Below are 23,007 nucleotides of genomic sequence, written 5' to 3' on the forward strand. Positions count from 1 at the left end.
AAACCACAGGTGGCTTCAAGCCTGCATTTGCAAAGCCAAACCACCACGTGGGGATGCTCCCTGTGCTTCACTTGGTGACTGCCCCTGACTCCTGCTCCTCTTTGTTGGTTAAAATAAAAAAAAAAACAAACCAAACCCAGTTTTGATTCTTGCTATTGAAAATCTCTTTAAATTAAAAATCAACAGCAGCCTGGGACAGCCAAGGGTGTCTCATGACTGAGAATTTCTCCACTGCATGAAGCCTTCTCCATAAGGTGAGGCAATCCATGAGTAACAAGCAGCATTAATAATCAGCAGCATTAAAGAATTATAAAAAGGCTGTTGGGATTTGCTTCCTCGGTGTTTCCAGCGGCGCATCAAGCACCAGATTCCCAGAGAAGTTCAGGGTTGGAACTGTAAAACCTGGGCAGCAAGGCAGAACCTTCCTGCAGGCAGGACTGAGAGGAGCAAGGCCTTGGGAAGGACCCACTCTGCCAGGAACAAGAGCAGAACAGCTTCAAAGGGAGAGAAAAGTTTATTTCATGTAATCCACATCTGTATTTGCGAGAGCACTCAGTGCCCTGCTGCTGCTCCCAGCATTCCCAAAATCCAGCAGCAGCCACAAACCCCACAGCTCACTGGTGTTTGTAGCAAAAGTAACAGGCACATAAAACAAAAGCCAAAGCTGAGCCTGGTGCTGAGATTTTTCAAAAGAAAATTATTTAAAAAAAAATATTCCATGCAAATGGTTCAAAAAATTTATTGAATATTTAATTTACAAAAAACATATCCCTATGAGGTGTTCTATGCAAAACTGGATAAAATAAACTGCATATAAAACCCAACCCTAGTAATGCAAGTACAACATAGATATGAGACCACAGAAAGGAGAAAAATATAGGAATAATAATCATGAAACACACGTGACATTCATGAAGGATTGTCCCAACCATCCAAGAACTGGTTCAACATGATGCCTTCCTCCTTGATACACCGTACATTTCTCCATTTTGTACAGGCCTTCTATATTCCATTGGTCCAAATTTAGAGTTGAGAAGAATTCTTTGCCTTCTTTCTTGGCTGCTACACCAGATTTACCATTTTCCTTTAGACCAGAAGGTGGAAACAGACAGTACAGACATTGAACACGTGCACTACTGGATGCAACTTGCTATCTTTGGTAGGGACCCTAAATCTGCAGTGCTCAGCTTTCTAGAGCGACAGGAATTTCAGTTTTGGCAAAAAAAACAAAACAAAACCAAACCCAAAGAGGTTTAATTGTGTTGTTTAGTAGAACAGTACTGGCAGTTTCTGCTGAACATACAAAAAAAAAAAAAATCTCTTGTCTGGTTTAAAAATGGAGATCATTCACATGGGCTTCAAATCCAATGATTAACATTCCTTGACTCGAGAATGGTTCCATAAAATGTCACCACTGCACAGCAGGCCCTTCCCTGTGTGGCAATGGATGTGCTGCACACAGGACACAACTGCAACCCTGCCCCTCCCACCTTTTCCTGCCATTTAAAGCAATGGGAATATTCCTGCAGGTCTGGATGTTGGCTTCCTTCTAAACAAGCAGGAATCTCCTTGGGTGACTTAACACTTGCACAGTAACTTTTCCAAGTTTTCCTGGGAAAAGAGGAGGGTGAAGCAAAACCAAAAAAGTAAAGGAATTTGGGACAATCAGTGCCAGAGAGTTTGCAGCCCTCCTCTGGGATAACATGAGCAGGAGGAGCAGGACCAAGAAAAAAATAATTTAAAAAGAGGGAAAAAAAAATTAATTCAAGAGCCAAGGAACTTCACTTTAAAAGAGAGAGAAAAAGTACCAGACTGTTTCCTTCATAACATTAATATTCCATAAATATTGGACAGTATTTGATTAACTGCCATTAGCTGCAATTTTCAAACATTTTCTCTGTTGTTTTTTTTTTTCAAGCACTATCTGGAAAAGAAAAGAAAGAAAGAAAAGAAGAAAAAAGAAAAGAAAATAAAAAAAACCCCCCAACTCTGCACCTCCCCAGTCCTCCCCACTTGGTGGAAATGCAAACAACCTGCATAGCCATGACTTTCTCAGCTGCTTAGTGGAAGACTAACTAGACTTGAACACTTGAGTAAATCTGCTCACTTAGGAGTAAAACATGCAATATTACAGCAGACAGCTACCTGTCCTCCAAAAGGCTTGGCTAATTTGGCAGAGAAGAAACGTTCCCAGAAGAAAATCAATCCCAAGAGCCTCGGTGACAGACGGAGTAGTTACAATATATTAGCGATTTCTGTGGCATAAACGTTCTAAAAAGCATCAGCGAAGTATTAAATATAAAAGCCGTATGTATACACCCCCTCCATCCTCAGGAAAGCCTCGTGGTCTGTAGTGTGAGCAGTGGTGTGTGCGGGCTGGGGAATTAAGGCATCAGCAGCAGTGGCAGCCCCTACTGCCTGAGCTCCACGTAGTTGGCAGGGAAGAGGCCGTAGCGGCCCTTGCACACGCCCCGCCACCAGCCGTCGTCGATCATCTCGATGTTGGTGATGATGTCGTCGGGGTCGAAGGAGATCTCGTCGTCACCCGCTGCAGGGAGAGCCCAACAGGGTCAGCACTCACACAGGCAAGGGCCCACAGCAGCCCCAGCTGCTGGGTGAAAGGGCTTTTTGGAAACTGCCCCCGCTCCCACAAACAGCACCCAGTAACTCCCGCAAGCGTCTCCGCGCTGCTGTTAAACCCCCAGACCCCTGACTTTTCATTTGCCACTACAAGGGACATAAAAAGGCAAAGGAAAAATCCAGATTTATCTTGTGCAGAACAGAGTTTTCAAAGGCAAGGGGTGAAAACAAGAGCTTTGCTCACCAGCTTGGTAATCGTAAAGGGCTATGGCTGTGATCCCAAGTTCATTTTCATACTCATCATAGGCATTTTCTTCTGAAGAGAGGAGAGAACAATTAAAACATGAAGCACATTATCCCCTCAGTTCTTCTCTGTGGTGCTTCTCCTTCAATTGCACTGCTAACCCACACAGGAAGCAGAGAACAACCCATGCTAGGTTTCAGCAGTGCTGCTGTTCCTTCTGCATGGAGTTTTTCCCTAAATCACACGCACCTGAAGCATGAAAGGAAGCACTTACAAGAGACATTTAGTACAGGACTACATAAAAACAATCAGCCCTGTACTGCTTCTGTAAAACGTGACAGGACAGCTGAGCTCAAGATCACCGTGTAAGAGAATAATTAATACAAGTGGTGCATGTTGGGGAGGAAGAAAGGGGCCTGCTTCAAATTCCCAGTTTTTGTACCAGAGCAGGTTCATCCTTCACACCTCCTTCAGTAATCAGAAGAGGTGAGAAAACCCCAGGAATTCAAAAGAACCTTACTCTTGCAGTTTCGTAGATCCCTACTCCGCTCCCTCACAGGCACAGAACACAACACATCAATTTCAAACTCCCGGAATTGTTGATTGGATTTTTTTGCTGGCTCAGCACACGTTTAATCTCCAGCTCAGTGCTTTCTCCTCACGTTGAGCTACATTCCATGGGGTGGGAATGGTTACCCCTGAATTTCTTTTTGAACTGAGGCCCTGGAGAGCACTGTAATTACTCCAACATCATCTCACAGAAGTTAAGTAACTTCAACACCTTGCTGCAGCCATATATTAATTTCCTAATTAAAGTTTGGTGGTGGGGAATGTAGAAAGTCTCATTGGACTGAGAGTTTAGAAAACCAGGACAACGTGCTATCAGCACCACTGCTCAGTAAGCTCTTGCACAAGGAAATAATCCTTATCTTAAGGGGTTTGCTGTGAGAAACAAACCTGCTTGGTAGTGGTCTGCTGCTCCTGCCACCTCATAGACAGTCTCTGGCTCGTACTCGGCCTCCCGCTGGCTCACTGCTTCCTGGTAGTCCGGCTCCGCCGCTTTGTAGCCAGCCTCTGGCTCCCGGGCAGCGGGGTAGGATGGGCTGGAGCTCTTGTAGGCTGACCCTGCCTCGTAGGAAACTGCATCCTGCAGGAAGACAGGGGAGCTCTGTCAGGGTTTTGGAAGAGGTTCCCATGCTCAGGATCAAACCCACGTCCCGAAGGCGATCCCAACGAACCTCGTAGAGCGGGCTGGAGGGCGCCTTCTGCTCCGCCACCTGTGGGGCAGGAGAGGCTGGGGGCGTCTGCTTCTTGGCTTTAGCTTGCTCCTAAATCCAGGAGAAAGGAAAACGTCAGTGCAGTTCAGTCACTACAGAGATGACCAAGAGACAGCCCTCCAGAATGAGGGACAGGCAGCATATCCTGCAATAAACTGCTGTGGTCACAGGAGGACTGGGCTGGCTGGGCCGAGCAGAGCGTCAGAAATGCAGCAAAGCACAAGGGAAAAAAGGGAAGAAACAAAACCCCATGGCACATATGCATGCCTGTGTTTAAAAATAGAGTACCAGTGCTGTTGGGCCCATCCCCAGAGGAGCTGCAGGGTTTTGGTGCTCAGTGTATTCATTCTGCTCATCAGCTGGCTGGGCCTCATGTCCCATTTCAGCCTGAGTTTAATGAACCTGAAGCCCACACACGTTCTGGGTGCATGACTGATGAACTGCCTTTGATGAGAAATGGCCCTGCAAGCTCTGGCAGGTCTGCAAAACTTCCTGCCAAGGCAAAGGACGGAATAGCTCAGACAAAAGAGGGTCCTACACAAGGACAGTGCAGGATTCAAATGTTCAGAGGAGTTAAGAGATGTGGCAGAAATAAAAGTAGTATTGCTATTGTGTTCTGTGACACAAAGAACGTGGATCTGTTCTGGCACTCAAGTGCTTCGTGCTGTGCCATCCCACCTGTGAATCACAGGGCAATTCCACAATCAGTGGGAAGCCACTCATTAGGGAGCCAGGACACCGAAGTGCAAGAAATGCTGTGTTGCTCACATGACACAAAAAGAGGTAACTATTTCAACAGGTAACTTTCATTTTGCCTCTCTTTACCACAGGGGAAAAGAAAACCATGAATCCAGGGCCAAACTGTTTTCTTCACAGAAAAAAAGAAGAGAGGATGTGTGCAATGGGAATCTGTGCACTCCAGTAGTTTAGGCCCATCAAACTGTAATACCCCAGAGGATTCTCAGGAGAAGTGGCAGTACAGAGACAAAGTGGTAGGACTCTGTTCCAAAAAATTCTTCCTTTCCTTTGCTTGTCACAGCTCAGAAAAAAATACATCTAACAAAGAAAGCAAACTGTGTTTTGAGAGCAGAACCAGCTTTGAAGACAATTCAAAGCTTAGTGCTGTGCTTTTTGGAAAAAGTCTCTCCTGATGCAAACCCTCCCCCACTTTTAACTCCTGTGCTACAGATAAAAAAGATAAAAAGGCACCAGCAAAGTGATTATTAGAAGTCAAACCTAAGTTTGGGGACAAATTAAGCAGTATCAATCCATTATTGATGTCAAACGTGGCAACAGTTTGACTAATTTGTCCTAGGAAATGGGTCTGCAATCCAGATTATAGTTTAGGATAGACACAGCATAATTGCCATAAAACATTTAAATTGCATGGTCCCCCTCAGGCTGGGTTTTGTTCCACAGTGAAATGCTCCATGTGAAAGAGCATCCTGCCTTTTTTTCCAAGGCAGCAGAGCAGAGTGAAATCATGAGGCAGCACTGACTCAACCCAGCCATCGAAGAAGAGCTCCCTGAGCACTCTTTGACTGTGTGACATTTGTGAGAAGCAAACCAGAACAAGGATTACCAGTAAACAGGGCTCTGGAAGGAATGCAGTCCATATGCACATTCCCCTGGTGGGAGTGTGTGTGCCCACATACCCTCTGAAAGTGGGACTTCATCCTTTGGTGTGAAGAAGTTCCCTGACAGGAATAAAGTTCACTCCAGTCAGAGTCCGTGCCCGCCCTTTGCACTCTCTGTGGATGCCGTGGATCACATCCCTGCCCTTCCCATGCTCAGCTTGGGAGCAAGGGGCAGTGCCAGCAGTGCCATTTCAGCTCTCCTCAGCCTCATCCCCCCTGTCCATGCCTGCAGAATCCCACAATTAACCATGGAGACGTTCAGGCTGTAAGAACATTAATCATCTGGTTACGGGGAAATTTAAATACCAGCTTTGGGGGAAAAACTTCCAATGTGTCCAGGCAACAGAATCCTTGATGAAACACAAGAAAAATCCAGCAAAATGGATTGGATTTAACCCACACTTACAGCAAAAATACCAGCAAAGAAATAATGTAATTCCTGAGATAACAAAGGAATAAAACCAAAAAGACAGAGCAGTTAAGGTCCCTTCCAACCCAAACCATTCCGTGACCTCTTCCTCTCCCAGCTTTTCTCCAGCACAGTAAAGAAACCCCAGGAGCGTTTGGGGGAAGGTATTAAAAGTCCACGTGGAGGAAAGGCAGCACTAGACTGATGCAGAAAAGATGAGCTCCCATTCAGCCTGTGATACATCTCTGCAGTGAGCATACGCTCACACGGCACATCGTGGTGCCATAAGGCAAAATAGGTGCTAACAGCTGAGAGAAAAAAGGAAAGTAAGAAAAAATAAGGCAGAAAACAGGAAAAAAAGCAATCACTTTAGAGAAAGACAGCCTACCAGGCACCTTTTTGTACTCTTAAAACAAATTAGTTACATCAAGCCTTAGTCTCCTCTAATATAAACTAATCTAAACAAATATGCAAGTTCCATACAGCAGGCAAGATGCAGTTTCTGACTGAACATCTTGCTTATGAATAACACAAAAATCACTAAGCTTTTACCCATGCCAATGCTAAGTCAATTGTTTTAGTTCCCTAAGATTCAATAAACATTGGGAGGATTATCTTGCCCTAATCTCCTGGCTGTGTGCTACACCACCTCCATCTCCCAAAACACTGATCCCAAAGGAACAGCATCACCAGCTATCACCATGGGGTTAAATTTCTTGAATGTGCAGTGCTTTTGGGGGACAACAGAGCTCTCCCCTCATGAGCTCCTTTGTGCCCAAAGGGAATCTGGGACTGCCAAAAGGCAGAAGTGCAGGAGAAAAAGGCCAGGCTGGAGTCACGCACAGCCAAAGCACAGACACAAACACGCACTTTGAGCTTTAAAGCCCAGCTGGAAAGTGGAAAGGAGGAAAATACCTTTTCCCAGAGATTCCCTTTTCTCCCAGCATTGCATTGAAACCAGGCTGCTCCTATAGGATTTGTATCTTACTGACCTCCAGTTTCCTCCGAGCCTCCTCCTGTTCTTGCTTCTCCCTGGCCATTCTTTGGGCTCTCTCAGCTTCTGCCTTCCTTCGGTCTTCCTGCTCTTTCTCCTTGGCCAGGTTCTCAAAGTTAGCTCGGATGCTGCTTGTTTTATTAGCAACTGTGACATGGAAAAGAATTCAGGTCAAGTCATGTCTCAGGTTCTGTATAAAGGTAGCCTAGAATGAGGTTTTGCTACGAATTTCTGCTTTTCTGCCCTCTGAGCTCATAGTCCAGTCAGGAAAGTCCTTCTTTCTTCCTCCCCCTTCCCAGCTCAAACCTCTTGTGCACCAAGAGTCTTCCAAAAAAACCTCTGTAATGCTTCTCCCTCCTCTCCTTCATGATACAACCTCCACCACTCCCCTACACAGTTCACTCTCCCTTATTTCTCCCTTCCTTAATTCTGACGAGCCTCAAGAGAAAAAACAAACTGGAACAAAGCAAAACAGCCTCTAAAGGAGGGAGGCAGAGTGTCTGAGGCTGCTAAAGAGCTGCAAATGCAGCAGTTCCCTCTGGATGATCCTTACTCAGCACTACTACATCAAGATCCCAGGATTCTGGACATTATCACCTCCAAAGAAAGGATTTGGGGCCAATGCCTTACCAGCTTCTACTGGCTTGGTCTTCTGATAAGTTGATGCTGGTTTCTCAATATCTTCAAAAGTTGCTGCATTCTATCAGTAAGGCCAAAAAGGACACATGTAAAAACACCCACAAATTCATGAAGACATTCACACAGCCTCAGTCTGAGATATTTTACTGTAACACTGTCCCCCCTAAGGCTTTTTGCAGAACATCAAAACCAAATCAGGAAGAATCAAAACTTGGCATAATAATAATAATAATAATAATAATAATAATAATCCTTTCTGCAAGTCAAACTAGATGGAATTAATGTTCAAGGGTAGTTCTAAACACATCAAAATCCTATTAATTAAAAAAAATGTTTAAGAGTGACTCATCAGAACTAAAAGCAAGGCAATACCCTAAACATACATTGTGTAGCTGTTGCTGTTTTAATCCACATAAGATGGCATCAGCTCTGTGTGTATAAATTTGCTTTTCAAAGGTTTAGGAAAGCACAAAACTCTGCTCTTAGACTGGAGAAATGTCCAGAAATAGAGAGCTGAGCTGTGCAGATCCAACCAGGCTGCTCTGCAGCCCCACAGACTATTGAATTCTTGGCTCTTTGAAGGAACCTACCTTGTCCATCCGATCTTTCTGGACACCGTACTTCCCTCCAAATCCTTTGGAATAATCTAAAGGCAGGACAAAAAAGGTCAGAGCAGGGAGTTTGGTGCCCCTCCCGCCTTGCTGCCAAATGCAAACAGCCACCTCAGGTGCAAAGAGCCATTTCAGCTGCATGCAGAGCCACAGTGACAGCCAGCAGAGAAAATGCAAGTTGGCTTTGATGCAGAGAGGACACAGAAGCCCAGGAGCCCTCAGGAAGACCAGCAGACGACAGACTGTGGGCCACATGCATTCCCTGAGTAAACATGAAGCTGAGGATTGATCAGGGATCAAGCAGAGAGTAAGGGAGGAGCCCTTCTGATGCATCACTTCTGCAACACAGCCTTTGACTGCACCAATTCTGAGCCCTCTGCAGCAATCATGGAGCCTGAGACATTTTCTTTGCTCAAAGGAGTCTTCGGTGACTACAGAGGTGTTTTAGTTTTGGGTTTTTTTTTTCCTCTTTAGCTTGGTAAATTCCATGAATGGCATGAAAATGTAACAAACTTCTCATTCCAGTGGGTTTGGCTGTGATACTCTGCTGGTGAATATGAAAGCCACTGGAGATCACTCCTGCTCTACACGTGGAAAGGGCAATTCCACAGGCCACAGCTTCAGGTGCCTAAAGCAGCTCGCCAGCACAGATATGGGGTGGCTGTGCTATCCCACACCAGCCCTGAGCTGCACACTCTGCCTCCCAGCTGGTGCTGACCCCAGCCCTCATGGCACTCCCAAGTCAGATTCACTCACTAGTGATGCTGCTAAAAACAACAAACAAACCCGGACAGGAGTGGGTTTCTGCTCTCACAGGAGTGTCTGAGGAGCACCAGAGCAGCACAACAGCAGCAGCCAGAGTGTGTGGCTGGAAAAAACACCTCTCTTTGTGGTGGCAGTGAGCTGTAGGAATGTGCCCTCACACTCTCTACATGGACAGGCTTTCCTATCCATCCCTGGAATACGAGCCCTGCTCCTCTCAGCCCCCAAACACTGGCTCTCCCTGCCAGCCATTGTAGTGTTTGCACTTGGGCTCTGAAAGTCTGTATGTGACACTACAGCACAGGAAAATATCAACTATCAATGAGCATCCTCGTTTTCTTCAGCTTGGTATGTATTTTCAGCCAGCATAAATGTACTACACTTACATTTTCCTGCTCCAGACTCCTCACTTTAAGATAACGGAAAACCAGGAATTCATGGGTTGTACCCCAACTATTTCACAATGAATAAACAGAGCATTATAACAGCATTTGCTCACCCAAGAACCACAAACATTCCCTACTTCTTTCAAAGACTACAGTAATTGTTAAATGATCTTGCCACAGCTCATTGATTGTTAATGGTTACGTGCATGGTCATTATCTGAATATTTTCCCACCAATTTATCCAGGCAAAACCTAATATTTAGTCTCTAAAACTGACTTCATTAACATCATACTAACAGTAATGTTATTATCACACTACATGTACAGCTATTAATTAATTCAGGATTTTGCAGAGCTGTTGACTAAACCTCGGGTTTCCTGAACATAAGCTTGCTTTAGGTAATACTTGAAGGATAAAATGAAGAAAACTGCTGGATCATGGAAGGATAGAAGCGCAAGAAAAGTGTCTGCACATTCCTGGCATTGATCTACTCAGAGAACTATTTCAGACTGTGAGAGAAGTGGCTGCACTGGTAAGAAAGTAACAAGTGAAAAACGGTGCCTTGTTGAGATTCATGCTTGGCTAGTTTCTCCTTGTAATCAAACCCCACAGCAGATGGGTCCTGCCTTTCTGTCTGTACACCAAATTTCCCTCCGAAACCACTCTTATAGTCTGAAAAAGCCACATGGGATACATTAAAACCAAGGCAGGAAAATAAAGAAGTTTAGTCAGAGACACTCAAAATAATTTTTGCAATATTTTCAATTATCAGCAATTTTGGATGGTGAAAAAAAGAACTATCTCAAGACACTTCTGTAAAAGTAAATTGAAAAAAAGTCTCAACTTGAGATGATTTATCAGCTATAAGAACACCATTCTGAAGTCACAGAAAAAAACCATTTCTCAACATTTTTCATCCATACTGCATAATGCACTTGCATTTGATCAAAGGTATGAACACAGGCACACAGCTAATTTGTTCACCCAAACAAAACAACAAAATACACCAGAGAATAAACAAAATAAACACCAAAACATACAAGAGAATCAAATGAGCTTCCTTCATCAGCGTGGTTAACATTTGTACAGACAGCTGACTTTTAAAGAGGTGTGAAGATGGGCTCCACAGAGACCACCCTCCAGACATTCCTTAAAGGAAGGAGCAATATTCCTGCTGCCACACAGCTTGAGGGAGAAAAGGTTTCAGCCAAGAGCTGATCGTTCCGTACTGCTGCCTAGGGGACAGCCATTTACATACATATATATATATATTTATATATATAAATACATATGTGTGTTATAAAACGAGGGATGGCACAGGAAAAAAGGGCTTCAGGTAATCCTCTCACAACAAATCTGCTGGAGCACCCAACAGAACAATATTCTGAGGAACAGTTTTAATTTCATCACTTAAAAACATTAAGTTAAGAGCAGTGACAGGCAGAGGGCTAGGTAGCAACAGCTGCATTTTACAGGAAGTTGTGTTTTTACTGGGCACCAAGTATTTCACAGTAATAGGTACCCCACAGGCCAGGAAGAAGGACTGCATTTGATTTTAGTCTGTCCCTGCATGAAAACAGGGATATACACAACAGAATCCAGAAGGGAAGAATTATTTGAGGGAAGTACAAAGGAATTCCTAACCTGTGGTTTGCACAACTCGACTGAAAAAGGAAAATAATCCAGGCTGCTTGCAGGCTCATAAAGGGAGAATTTAGCCCTGAGCCTGGACTTGGAGGGGCTGGGTGCCAGCTGTGCCAAAGCAGCTCTGCAGCCACCAGTTCAACCAGTGACAGCAAAACCCAGGCACAGGAAAGGAGCCTCATGCCAGCTCCTGTGAGGCTGTGCCCAAAGACACCAGGGCAGGTGGTCACAACAGGAGGTCACAACGAGGGGAGGCAGAAAGAACAGCAAGGAACGGAGAGCTCTGTACCTTTCTGCGACTCGTGCAGCTGCACTTTCTCCTGGTGGTCCCAGCCAAGGGCACACTTGTCCTGTCTGTCTGTCTGCACACCAAACTTGCCTCCAAAGCCCTTTACATAATCTGTGGAGTTTTCAGAAAACATTATTGCAGTTCGTAGCTGTAAACTGCATTCAACAGAAAAACCAGGAACACGTTAGGGGATAAGCCACCCTGTTCATAACACACTCACTCATTTGAGGGGATGCACAGTCTGCACACACACAGGGCAAACACACATTTACCACCCCAAAAAAAAAAAAAAAAAAAAAAAATCCAGAAACTCCCACCCAAAAAAACCCCACAGACAAAATATTTTTCCCAGGTTTAAAAGGGTCTGAGCTGCTATTTTTAAAGAAGATAATAAAAACCTTTCTGTGATTCATGTTTTTCCGTTTTGCCTTGATATTCAAAGCCAACAGCACTTTTATCCACTTTGTCCTTGTCGACACCATATTTACCACCAAAGCCCTTGGAATAATCTAGAGATAAGAGGGAAGAGTTTTGTTTGTAAGTGCTCAGCAACAAAATCATCACCTTGAGAAATTGTGATAATCAGGGCTGCTAGCATTACATCATGTTTTGAAAGAAGCACTGACACCCTCAGATAAACTTGATTTCAGACACTAAAGTCAGAAATCCTTCAGAATACCTTCTCCAGGATGGAAAATTAAATTGCATTTTGCTGGGCAATACCAGCAGTCCAGCTGCTTGACTCCTTGGTAAAATTATGAAGACACTTTTAGCAAAGTGAACTTCAAAACCTGTGTCAGCAACAGCCTGGATGCTTTTAAACACCCCCTGCTCCTTGCTAGCATTTCTAGAGCACAAACATTTCTTTGGGATAAACAGGAAACAGATGGCAAATTGTCACAATTTTTCAATAAAATGGTCAATTTTTGATCAGATATGCCTGGAAACCTGACCAGCAACATAAAATCTATTAACTCTAAATGCTGCTAACTGGCAAATATTTTAATCCACAAACAGCTGATTCTTTTCTAAGCACTTCTCTGTGGTGGTTAAACTGTTCACAGTCTGAATACTTTGATCTACAGCTTTTCAAAAGGAGCTGCAAAAAACCTCCAGACAAACCTATGTGCCCTGAACCATCCCTTAAAACCAGGCAGAACTGACGGGTTTTTGGCTTCTTTTTTCAGAAGTCGAGGTTTTCAGCAATGTAAATTTTACCCAGCGTTACCTTTCAGCAGGTTGGGAGTGCAAGAGGTGTAAAACATGAGTATTTTACAACATGGCCTATGGGCAGTGCCTACAGCATCAGGGAAGGAGCCTGCTAGCACATGTGTGTCTATTCACCCTTCTGGGAGTCGTGTTTCTCAGTTTTCCCCTGGTAATCAAACCCCACTGCACTCTTGTCCACTCTGTCAGCCTGTACTCCGTATTTTCCACCAAAACCACTTGAGTAGTCTGCATTGAGAGTAAAGCACAATAAAAACAGCATGAAGGCACTTGTCATAGATACAGCATAGCCTAGCAATTGAGGGGAAAAACAAGTTATTTCAGAACTGAGGTATTATTAATGCTTTAGCACACAAAATTTGGTTTAATTTTAAATACAAGATAAGCAACCGTCCTACAGCTTATTAAATTTATTCCCTATTTCCAACAGGATGCAATACAGCAAAGAGCAACTCCCAGTCTTCCTGACATGTCCTTGAACCTCACTTCAGAGAGAAAAATAAGACTCCTGATGGATGACCCACTATTTCCTTGCCTTAAAACCTCATCAACTCATGAAACTGCTCTGAAATTCATGTATTCCTCTTCTGTTCCACCAAACCCACCATTTGATTAATTGAGAATGTCATGCAGAGGTCTCACTAAATGAGGTACTTTCCATACAGTGAAAGAATCTACTCTGGTTTTTACAGAAAATGTGCTCACAGAGGTGACCACCTCCCCACTTTACCTTTTTGGGAGGGATGCTTCTCAGTTTTGCCTTGATATTCAAACCCAACAGCTGACTGGAAGAGAAATAAAATGACATGTGTGACAGAGTTAGGCATTAGGAGAAAAACGGCACGAAGAGCATGGCAAGCTCCTGTGTCTTTCCATACTGCTCTGACCCTCTGGATTGGGGGCATAAATACCTATTTAATTTATGGGCCATATGCATTTACACAGTAATTTAGTGCATGGCAAATCATACCAGCAGCACACTCCAGTCTGACCTTGCCAGGTCCAGCAATTCAGTATGAAAAAATCCAGCATTTCCATGCAGGGATTGTTACAGAGTCTTGGAACAGGACATTAATTATCCTGCCCAGTAGTTCATGTTAAGATACAGGACAAACCACCCCCAAACCCCTCCTGCTATAGCATTCACAGTGACCTTGTCCAAGAACACAAGAAAAGTAATATTTTAACATCTCTTTTCAGCTTTCTTTTCAACTCATCTCAATCTCCCACAAGGGTTTTTTTCTGCTCTACTTTAAACAGCAATTCATCTCCATAACAGTCAGTGTTAGCTTCTGCTAAACTTCAAAAAGAGCAGGAAGAGCAGCCCACAACATCATCCTAAGGCACTGGAATTTTGCAGTTTTATGTACAAAAGGAGGAAATAAACCACTGTGGGTGGCTGCAGGAGGAGATGACATCACTCACCTGGTCAACTCTATCGGTTTGTACTCCAAACTTGCCACCAAACCCTTTCACCGAATCCACTTGGGAGCAATGCTTAGAAAGTTTGGATTGGTATTCATGTCCAACAGCTGACTGCAAGAAATTGGTGAAGTTCAGAGACAGAAGTTCTACACAGGTCTGTGTGTCAGACAAAACACTGCACCAAGCAACCCGAGGGTGAGTTTTGTTACCAACACGCATCACTGCCACTCCTCCTGCTGAAACCAACTTCCCTGGAAATCCCTACTCACTTGGGAGGTCTCCACAAGGATGTTGGCAGGCTACCAAGCCAGCCTAGGCAAGGGAAGTGACTGCATTTTACGAGGGCTATTTTATGCCCTGCATTTGCACTTCAAAAAGCACAGGAATGTAAACAAGACAGGTACAGAGGGAGTCTTGATGGTGTTCATGCAGAATTTGAAGTGAGCTCCAGGTGAAACACACAGCCTTGTGCTTAGGCACTTGTATTCAGGGATCTTTTTTAGCTGACAGGGGACTGCAACAAATAACAACCAAAGCCAGCTGCCATTGGTTTAGGGAAGCATAAATCAGAATCAGGCATCTTCCTCACTTGCAAAATGGTACTCAACATGAGGAGATGCACTCACACCTGTGCCAAAGGTATGCCAGCCCTGCATCCTGGCCCTGGAAGTTGAGCTGAACAGAGGTTGAGCTCCATCCATCCCACGACTGGCAGGACACAGGGATATGTAATTACACACCTGGAAGTGCCTCCACACAGCCTTTGCTAGTGTTACACTGACCTAGTGCTAGGGAGCCCTTCCAGCTCCTGGAATTGTTGCTGGAGCCTCACACCTCGAGCAAAAGTGCTTTTTCCTTGCCCAGTGCCAACACTGGGAACTGGCCAGAGCAATTCATCAGTTTAATCCAACACTGGATAATCCTGTGCCAGGCAGCTGCACCAAGGTGAATTATTTTGAGGACACAAGGTGCCTGCACACCTAAGTAACTTGGATTTCACAGTGTTTGCTCTTTTCCTTCCACACAGGTGCTGGAGGGAACATTCCCAGCAAAGCATTACTGGCTGAAGTTACTGCCAGGTAACAGATCAAGGATGGCAACAACAGGACACTGCTTTAACTCAGAAGCATTACAAAAGCTGCCTTCTTTTCCTGACTGAAACAATCACACTCCCGTTCATTTTGCAGGTGTTCTGTACCACAGTATCTGTTAAATGTGACAGAAGAGGCTCCCACCTCCCTTTATTCTTCCCATTACATTTATGGAAAACACGAAGCTCTGAAAATTTTAGAGTTTATGTGGTTTTACATGATCTCCCTTTTGTTCTATCAACTGAGGTATGAGCGTGGTGTTTTCTTTGTGGTACCAGGACTTTCTGTGTTTCACCAAATACCAAGCATTACAACCAATCCCCCTATAGAAAAGACTTAGAAGAGTATTTCTCTGGGAAATCTGTATTTCAGAGTAAAACACCCCCATAATTTTTCTGTACATTTTAAACCAGCTCGGGAGGAATGGCACACAGAGTGATGGAACTGTTCATTTTAACTCAGCACCAAGGTTTTGCCCTAAATGCAGCAAAACCCTGCGCCAGGACAATGCTGCAGTGACTCTGATTTAATGGCCAAGCTTTAAAGCCAAGCTTTAAGAGCAGCACACCTGCACAGATACCTGCAAAGGAGACATCTCAGCCACAAGGCTTCAGAACTACAGTTACAAGGGGGAAAGATTTATTACAAACATAAATCATCAACACCTCCTGCCACCAGCATCACTCAGATGGGCATGACCGGCACGTTTTTCCCCCATGATTAATTCTGGCCTATGGAAAACACTGCTGACTTTGGTTCCTTTCTTTTTCCCCAGGGACACAGGTGAGGGATAAACTGCTGACACTAGAGAGCAGCAGCAGAACAGGTCTGGTGGTTGAATCTGCTCAGCAATTCTTTTTCTCAGATTCAAAGGTTAGCCGATTTCAAAGGCCCACTGAGAACTGGACAGCAATTAACTCTGGAATACGGGAATCCAGCAAAAATTTAAGGCTGCCAAGTTACCAAGAACACAGAAAATAAGAAAACTTTCTTGTTCAGGAATGTTTTGATTTGTATTCTAACAGAGCTCATGAAAGAAAGCAGCCAGAAGTTGATATGCCTACTTATCACGTGACTAAAGGAATTATATTAAGAATTATAACTTTTTTTGACAGTGTAACATAAGCAGCCATCAACTCCTTAAATAAAAAACTACCATCTGATTGAAGTACAGGATATTTTAAATACTTGCATTACTTGTCACTGTTCAGAGTTTGTTCACAAGAGCTGCTCTCTGATTTTAATGCAGCAGCACATCCTTTTTTCTGGCAGTCTCCATCTACATGCATAGAAGAGCTGGCACAGCATCCAAATACAAAGATCATACCGGACTTATTAATGCACGAAGCGCTCTGTTAATTTAGAAATATAAATTTGAAAACTTGAATCCTGACTCCAGGGGAATCCTCTCACGACCTGGCATCCATCAAAACCATGTGGGGCCATTGCACATCCCAGAGCAAAGCTGGAACACGCTCAGCTTACACAGAGTGGTGCTGGCCATGGGCAAGGCAAGGCTTATCACTTCACTTATCACTTCATCCCAGGGAAGCCCCATTCATACTTACTTTATCCATTCGATCTTGTTCCACGCCAAACTTCCCTCCATAGCCATGGGAAGCTTTTGGTCCTGTTTGCAGCTCCCTCTCTTTGAGGTTCTGGTGTTCTTGGAATACATTTTCCCTCAGCTGATGAATACTTAAAAAGACAAATAACCAAGCAGCAAGTTTTACTAAGGAAGTTTCAGCAAGCAACTTCATAAAGATGCAAAATATAAAGCTGACAAAAATATCATCTTAACTAGAAGTTGGATGACTTGCATTTTTCAAGCCCTTCCCATTTTTCAGTGCACAAAACATTTCCTCATATTTTGAGACACTGGATTTGTCCCACTGCAAAATGTTGTTTAAAAAAAGAAAAGAAACTTGCTGGTTTTAAGACTAATGTGGAAGGGAACTTTGCTATTTTAACAATCCATTACCTAGAGTTGATTTGTGCCTGAAACATATCTTTTTTTCCTCATGTCCTAATTTAAATTCTTCCCAATGCTTTCTATTTAGACGACAACTTTTCAGAACAGGGATCATCCCTTATCACACACAGTCCCTATGACAACAGGGCCAATTCTAACAGAGCATTCTGGACACCACTCTACTGCAAAATGAAGATGTCAGGAAACTTGCACCTCCTCTTCCCAAAGTGATCCCTTAAAATATGCAGGAATTGAACTGAGGGCAGAGCAGGCTAGGCACAAGAAGGGTAACCCAGGGTGTAATCTGTACCTTAAGTACTTCCCACCCAAGTTTTAAGGTTCCTCAGGTGTAATTCAGCCAGCAGGAATCCCCACTGCTCTCAGAACAGGGAACACTGATCCGTGAGGTAACCAGAGTTCAGTCTCCCTCTGTCTGCAACAATCACACATTTCCTAAAACTGCTTTATAGCTCAGTCTTAAGCACCTTTTGTAAGAAATACAAGACTCAGGAGATGCATCATCTCTGTTTCACATATCCCTCTGTGATGCACTCATCTGCTTTTCTATCAGAGAGCTCAATTTGTTACTTTGCCAGGGTTTTTATGAGTTTGGTGGCAGCAGTTTTCTAAACAAAGTGTAAGAATTAAGGGACCAAACGTCTCCTCCAAGTACCAAACTGGAGCTGCTCAGATCCCTCAGCTTCTCCCCTGGCACTACTGGCTCTTGCACCAAAACAGCACAAAGAACCTTTCCAGACACAGAGGCAGGAAAAAATCACATTTCCAGTGACAAAGAAAGATTTAAGAGGCCCTACACTGTATTTCTGCTCTGAATTTCAGCTCTGAAGACACTGACAGATTTGAAAGACCAGCAATCTGGCAAATAATCAATCTTCTACAGGGACTCTTGTTTTAATTATGAAGACACAAGTAACTGAGAACATGAGGTGATTAAAAGTTGCCTAGGACTGTGCCTATTAATACATTTCACAAGAGAGCTGCTTTACTTGATGTGCTCTTGGTGGCCAGATCCATTCACAGTTTTAGCTCCCCAGCGCTGTTCTTTCTCACTCACATCGTTCTGTGAAGGACACACACAAAAAGAGAGTTAAACACCCAAAGAAATCACTAGTTACACACATTTCAGAGTTCACAGCAAAACCTTCCAGCAGCCACTGAGACCACAAGGGTTAGAAAAGCAGCTTCACTTCCCCTCTACTTCCAGGGACCTGCTCCTGACAGTTTATTTTGCCAAGACACGGCCCCCACCCTGCAGAGCTCCTCTGGAACTGTCCCAGGACCCGCTCCTGGCGGATCAGCAAACCCCAAAAGCCATACCACAAAGTCTGGATCCGTCTCCCAGTCATCAGCTCCATCATCCTGGCTGACAGACACGGTGTGGCCTGCAGTAGCCTTCCACATCTGCAACACCAGCAGGAGAAGCAGGGTCATGCTCCACTCCAGTGCCAGCTCATTTGGTTCATGCAGGAGCTGACTCAATGAGGAGATGGAATTCAAAATTCCCAATAAAGTATGCTATTTAACCACATCACCAAAAGGTGTGCTTGCAGTGAAAACAGGTTTGACCATTGGTGCTCAGGCTGTCTTCTCAAGCTGGCTTAAAAACCTGTTTAATTCTCCCATTTGCACTGTATTAGGAGCAATTGATGTTTCAAAGAGAACAGTCTCACCTTTCCTTGCCCAAATTAACGTGTGTCTTTTGTGCAGTCACTGCAGCCAAAGACTTCTCCTCACACAGGTTTCCAAGCCAACATGCACCTCCAAAAACTGCTAATTCTGAATCATGTGCATACAGTTAAGGGGTAGGAATAGGTGGGGTTTTTTTTCCTCAGGCATTAAAAACGGTGAGCACAACATTGTTCTTCACCTGCATTACACCTGCACAACCTCCCCTGCTGTGCAGTGAGTTTCAGCAGGGTGACAGAAATCCCAACAGCTCCAAGAATTTGAACACAATCCAGACATTGCTCCAACAACAGAGTACAGGAGTGTCTGTGTTCCTCGGGTAATCCCTTGTGAGACACGGTGTGCACAAACGAAACAGAGGGAGACTGCTGGAGCACTGACAGCAGGAAGCAAGACTCGTGAAAAAGGCAAGCAGTGACTTCTAGAAACAGCACCCAGCACTTTCAAGAGGTTAATGATTTGGGGCCTCTCACTTTCTGGAAACCTTATCCCCTGTGGAGTATCAAGTTGGATGCTTTTAATCAACACTTCTGAATGCAACTAGTTAGCAGAATTCCTGATCTTCCTGGTGCTAGCGGCTGGATTTTACGCCCTTTATTCTATGTAAATCAAAACAAATAAATTCTAGAAAGCAAAACTAGAACATCAAACTACAAGCTGCCTGTTCTCCCAGCTTTTTCAGAACACACTTCAGAGAAAGGATTTAATTTTTCTTTGCTATTCAACTAGAGTTCAGCTTTTTAACATACCATCGTTCTGTCCTCTTACCTTTATCCTTCTAATTAAGAATAGATTACAAAGGTAATTATCACAGGCTATTTAATTCACACAAGCATAATTCAGTGGGTGGGATGAAAGCTCCCTCTGAAATGCATAACTAATAGTCCCTGGGTAAAGTCCGCCGCTCGTTCTGTTGGGCGTGTTCTGCAGCCTGGCAGAACGAGCTGATGAGCCAGTTTTATGGAGCAGTTCAGAAGTTTCAGGACTGGTAACGTGAGTGAGAACAACTGAAAAACTGATAGTCAAACACCAGGGTAGCAAATGCTGGAGTAGCCTGGAAGGAGGGTGTAGAAGCAGAGCAGGTGACATCCTAACACAGTACGAATACGTTTCTCCTCATGTTTTTTCAGGTCTCCCATCTCCAAATTCCTCTGGCATTCCTCTGGCAGTTAAAGAACTAACCTTTATAATAGTACTTCATATCCAAAAAAACCTGTGAGACTATGAGTTTATAACCCAAACTTTTAGAACGTGGGTATATTAACAGCATCCTTAAAATACTTTGTCTAAAGCCTTCTTTCACATGATTGTGTCCGACTGCCCTACTCCTTCCTACTAAAATCTGATCTCTCGCCAAAAAAAGCCCCAAAAGCCTTGGAAAGCAGAACCCAACCAGTTCAATAATGAAATTCAACATGTGTCCAAGTTCTTTCTAACTCCTCCTAAGAGGGATGTTTTGTATCCATCCTTCTGTGCTCCACCACGCTGTGCAAGATGCTTAGGAATGGAATTCAAGTGACAAGAGCTGAAGCAGAGGTACCTCTGCATATGGCGAATTTCTACATACTTTGTGCAAAACACAACTTTTTTCCCCCCAAGTACTTGTTTCTTACGCTCACTTGATCGATGTACTTTGTTCATTCAGCCGTGCTTGGACATTTCAGAGAACAAAAGCTGGATCCTTCAGTCTAGGTTTCATTGCTTCCTCCTCAAGCTCTCACAAACAATAGCGCAGGGAAGAAGGATTTCACACGCACCTCCGTGCAAAATCCAGAATCCACCAGGATTCTTTGCAAACCATGCGCATAAACGCCAACATTTTTCCGCAGCTCAACCCTACATTCTATGAAGTGAATTCCACAAGGAGCAAAGCAGCCCCAGTGACCAAGGCTCCCAGTCCACAGCAAGCAGGAATAAGCCTGGTTTCCGCCTGCTATTCCAGCACCGATTCCAGGGCAGAACGAGGAGAAACACGATCTATTCATGACTCACTGACTCACGTGGTCATGATTCCTGAAGGAAGAAGCAAACGCTACGGTTCGAACACAAACCCAGGCTAAATATACGCCTCGAATGTATGCGCTCCTCAGCGCTGCTATGACTAATCAGCACACACATCATCCTACCCAGCACCTTTAGCGGCACCCTCGGCAGCTGCCCGGGCCTAGGGACGCGCTCCGGGCAGCAGCAGCCGAGCCCCGGGGCGCAGGTGAGGGGAGCCGGGCAGCAGCTCCCGGGCTGGCCGGGGCCGCACGGCCTGAGCCCGGCACCGAGGCCCGGGGGCTCTGCCCTGAGGGGCGCCCACGGCAGCAGCACCACCGCTGTGGGGACCCCCCGCCGCAGACGCTTCCCCTGAAGTTCCCAGCTTCGGGGGTGAAATAGGATTTTTTTAAGAAAAAGGACAGCGAGTCGCGTCCGCCCCCGTGCGCGGAGCCCGCGGCCCGGCTCCCCCTCAGCCCCGCCGCGCTTACTCTGCCTCTGCCGCCGCCTCCTCCTCGGCGCTGGCTCCCCGCCGGTGCTTCCCAGGCTGGCGGCGGCGGCTGCTGCTGCAATTTCCGCTTCTCCCGAGCTCCCACTTCCTCTTCCCGGCTCCAGGTGGGAGCGGGACGCGCTCCGCTCCGCCCCGCCGGGAGGGGCCGCGCCGGCCCGGCCCGGGAACGCCGCCTCCCCCCGGGAGCCCGCGGGGCTCCGAGCCGCTCCGACAGTGATAAACATTTATTTCTGGAGCCGCAGCGGGGCTGCTCTTTCCCCCGTTGCTTTCAGGCGCTCCAAAAATGCACCGTCAGGAGTTTTAAAATGGCCACAGGGGAGTTGTTGGTGCAGTTCTGGACATCCTTTTTTAATGTTAATACTCACTTTTGCACCGTCATGTTTTGGAAATCGCATCTACTCCGTCCCCAGGGGTTTCCATCACTTTTAAAAGGTTCCCCCAGGGGATCCAAATGAAACGGATGGTAAAATTCAATCAACGGGGGTTTAAAACACTCTGGTAGAGTTACTGGTTTGCCCACTGTTTGAGTCTTCTAGAGGACGGAAAGGCCCCCAGGAACGCCATTTCTAGCGAAAAACATTGCAAACAAACATACGAATTCAAGCTGTAATAAAGGGCAAGATAAACAAAAAATCCAGGTGAACATAAATACAATTCCAAATGTAGCCAGGTCACGTTATAAATAGGCTCAGCTACTTTTTCCCGGCTTAAATACAGTGCAATTTACCCTATAAACTAAATACAGCATATATAAAAACTGGGCTAAACTTAATTCTCAGAAAGCTGTCTGCTCGAGGAGAACACAGGTGCAGAGAACCTCGATCCTTTGGGCAGTACTTCTGGCTGTCCTGTGTACTTTTGGAGACTCCACCTGTCCCTCCCATGTACAGGTAGGAATATAAACCACATTTATGTATCACTTTTCACCCATCTGTTCCAACATTCCATATAAAACCACACGGTACTGCTACCTAAGTTAACTACAATTGCCCTTCCCCCCCCCCCCCAAGCCCCCTACTATTAACAAAAAATGAAATTAATAAAATGTAGAATAACTTGTGCACCAAAGCTACAACCCTGACAATGGGAAGTGAAAAACTTTCATTTTAAAGGCAAAGTGACTCTTTTGTTTCTTTAAAAAGTACCACCCCCAAACATAGAATGTCAGTTTTCATTTACCTGAAAATTAATTTTCCTGCCCCTCCCTCTCAATCTTTAGCCTACACCAAGTTCCAAAAATACATTCTGCTTGGAACTACTGCTTTACCTGTTCTCCAAATCTTGGCGTGATAAATCACCACTTCCCACAAGACACTGCTATAGCAGTTCAAAAGACAGAGCTCAAACATCTGTTTTGAGATTCCCTGTCCTTTAAACATGCAAAAATTGCAAGTTTAAAATTCACTCAGGTAATTCTGAAGCATGCAGACAGAATGCATAGTTTAATTTTCACAGCCCTCTTTCCAGCTAAAGCCATTAGAGACATTTGGCAATTTACAAAACATTGTATTTAATCAAGTGTTATCTAAAGATCACTGTAACAAACCCAGGTGCCTTTTCCATGCGCAGCTTTCTTTCAGTGGGGTGTGTGGGAGTTATTAAACTTGAGCAAGACACGTTT

The 23,007-nt window shown here is 44.7% G+C and overlaps 1 protein-coding gene across 4 annotated transcripts; it reads right to left on the minus strand.

Moving 5' to 3' along the window:
* Positions 1-723: 723 nt before the first annotated feature.
* CTTN (cortactin) lies at positions 724-21,474 on the minus strand. 4 transcript variants are annotated; one of them, XM_069016391.1, is made up of 17 exons: positions 21,367-21,474; positions 18,527-18,610; positions 18,196-18,269; positions 16,785-16,914; positions 14,126-14,236; positions 13,431-13,485; positions 12,818-12,928; positions 11,872-11,982; positions 11,474-11,584; positions 10,102-10,212; positions 8,371-8,426; positions 7,772-7,841; positions 7,140-7,288; positions 4,063-4,152; positions 3,782-3,971; positions 2,825-2,896; positions 724-2,548 (listed from the first exon to the last, which is right to left on the minus strand). In XM_069016391.1, the coding sequence occupies exons 2-17, from the start codon at positions 18,608-18,610 to the stop codon at positions 2,412-2,414; spliced, it is 1,662 nt and encodes a 553-aa protein (XP_068872492.1). In that variant the 5' UTR covers positions 21,367-21,474; the 3' UTR covers positions 724-2,411. The 4 variants fall into 4 exon arrangements, with proteins under 4 accessions (XP_068872492.1, XP_068872493.1, XP_068872494.1 ...); XM_069016392.1 differs by lacking the exon at positions 12,818-12,928; XM_069016393.1 differs by lacking the exon at positions 10,102-10,212.
* Positions 21,475-23,007: the final 1,533 nt, after the last annotated feature.

The sequence above is a fragment of the Aphelocoma coerulescens genome, chromosome 5 (assembly GCF_041296385.1).
Source record: "Aphelocoma coerulescens isolate FSJ_1873_10779 chromosome 5, UR_Acoe_1.0, whole genome shotgun sequence".
Lineage (NCBI taxonomy): Eukaryota > Metazoa > Chordata > Aves > Passeriformes > Corvidae > Aphelocoma > Aphelocoma coerulescens.

What these genes read in the sequence shown, in the direction of transcription:
- CTTN (XM_069016391.1), bottom strand. Translation starts at nt 18,610, where the DNA reads ATGTGGAAGGCTACTGCAGGCCACACCGTGTCTGTCAGCCAGGATGAT. An exon ending in GAAGCATCCCTCCCAAAAAG is followed by an intron (nt 12,929 to 13,430) that starts GTAAAGTGGGGA and finishes CTCTCAATGCAG; the next exon opens with ACTACTCAAGTGGTTTTGGT. An exon ending in CAAGCATGAATCTCAACAAG is followed by an intron (nt 8,427 to 10,101) that starts GCACCGTTTTTC and finishes TCCTGCCTTTAG; the next exon opens with ATTATTCCAAAGGATTTGGA.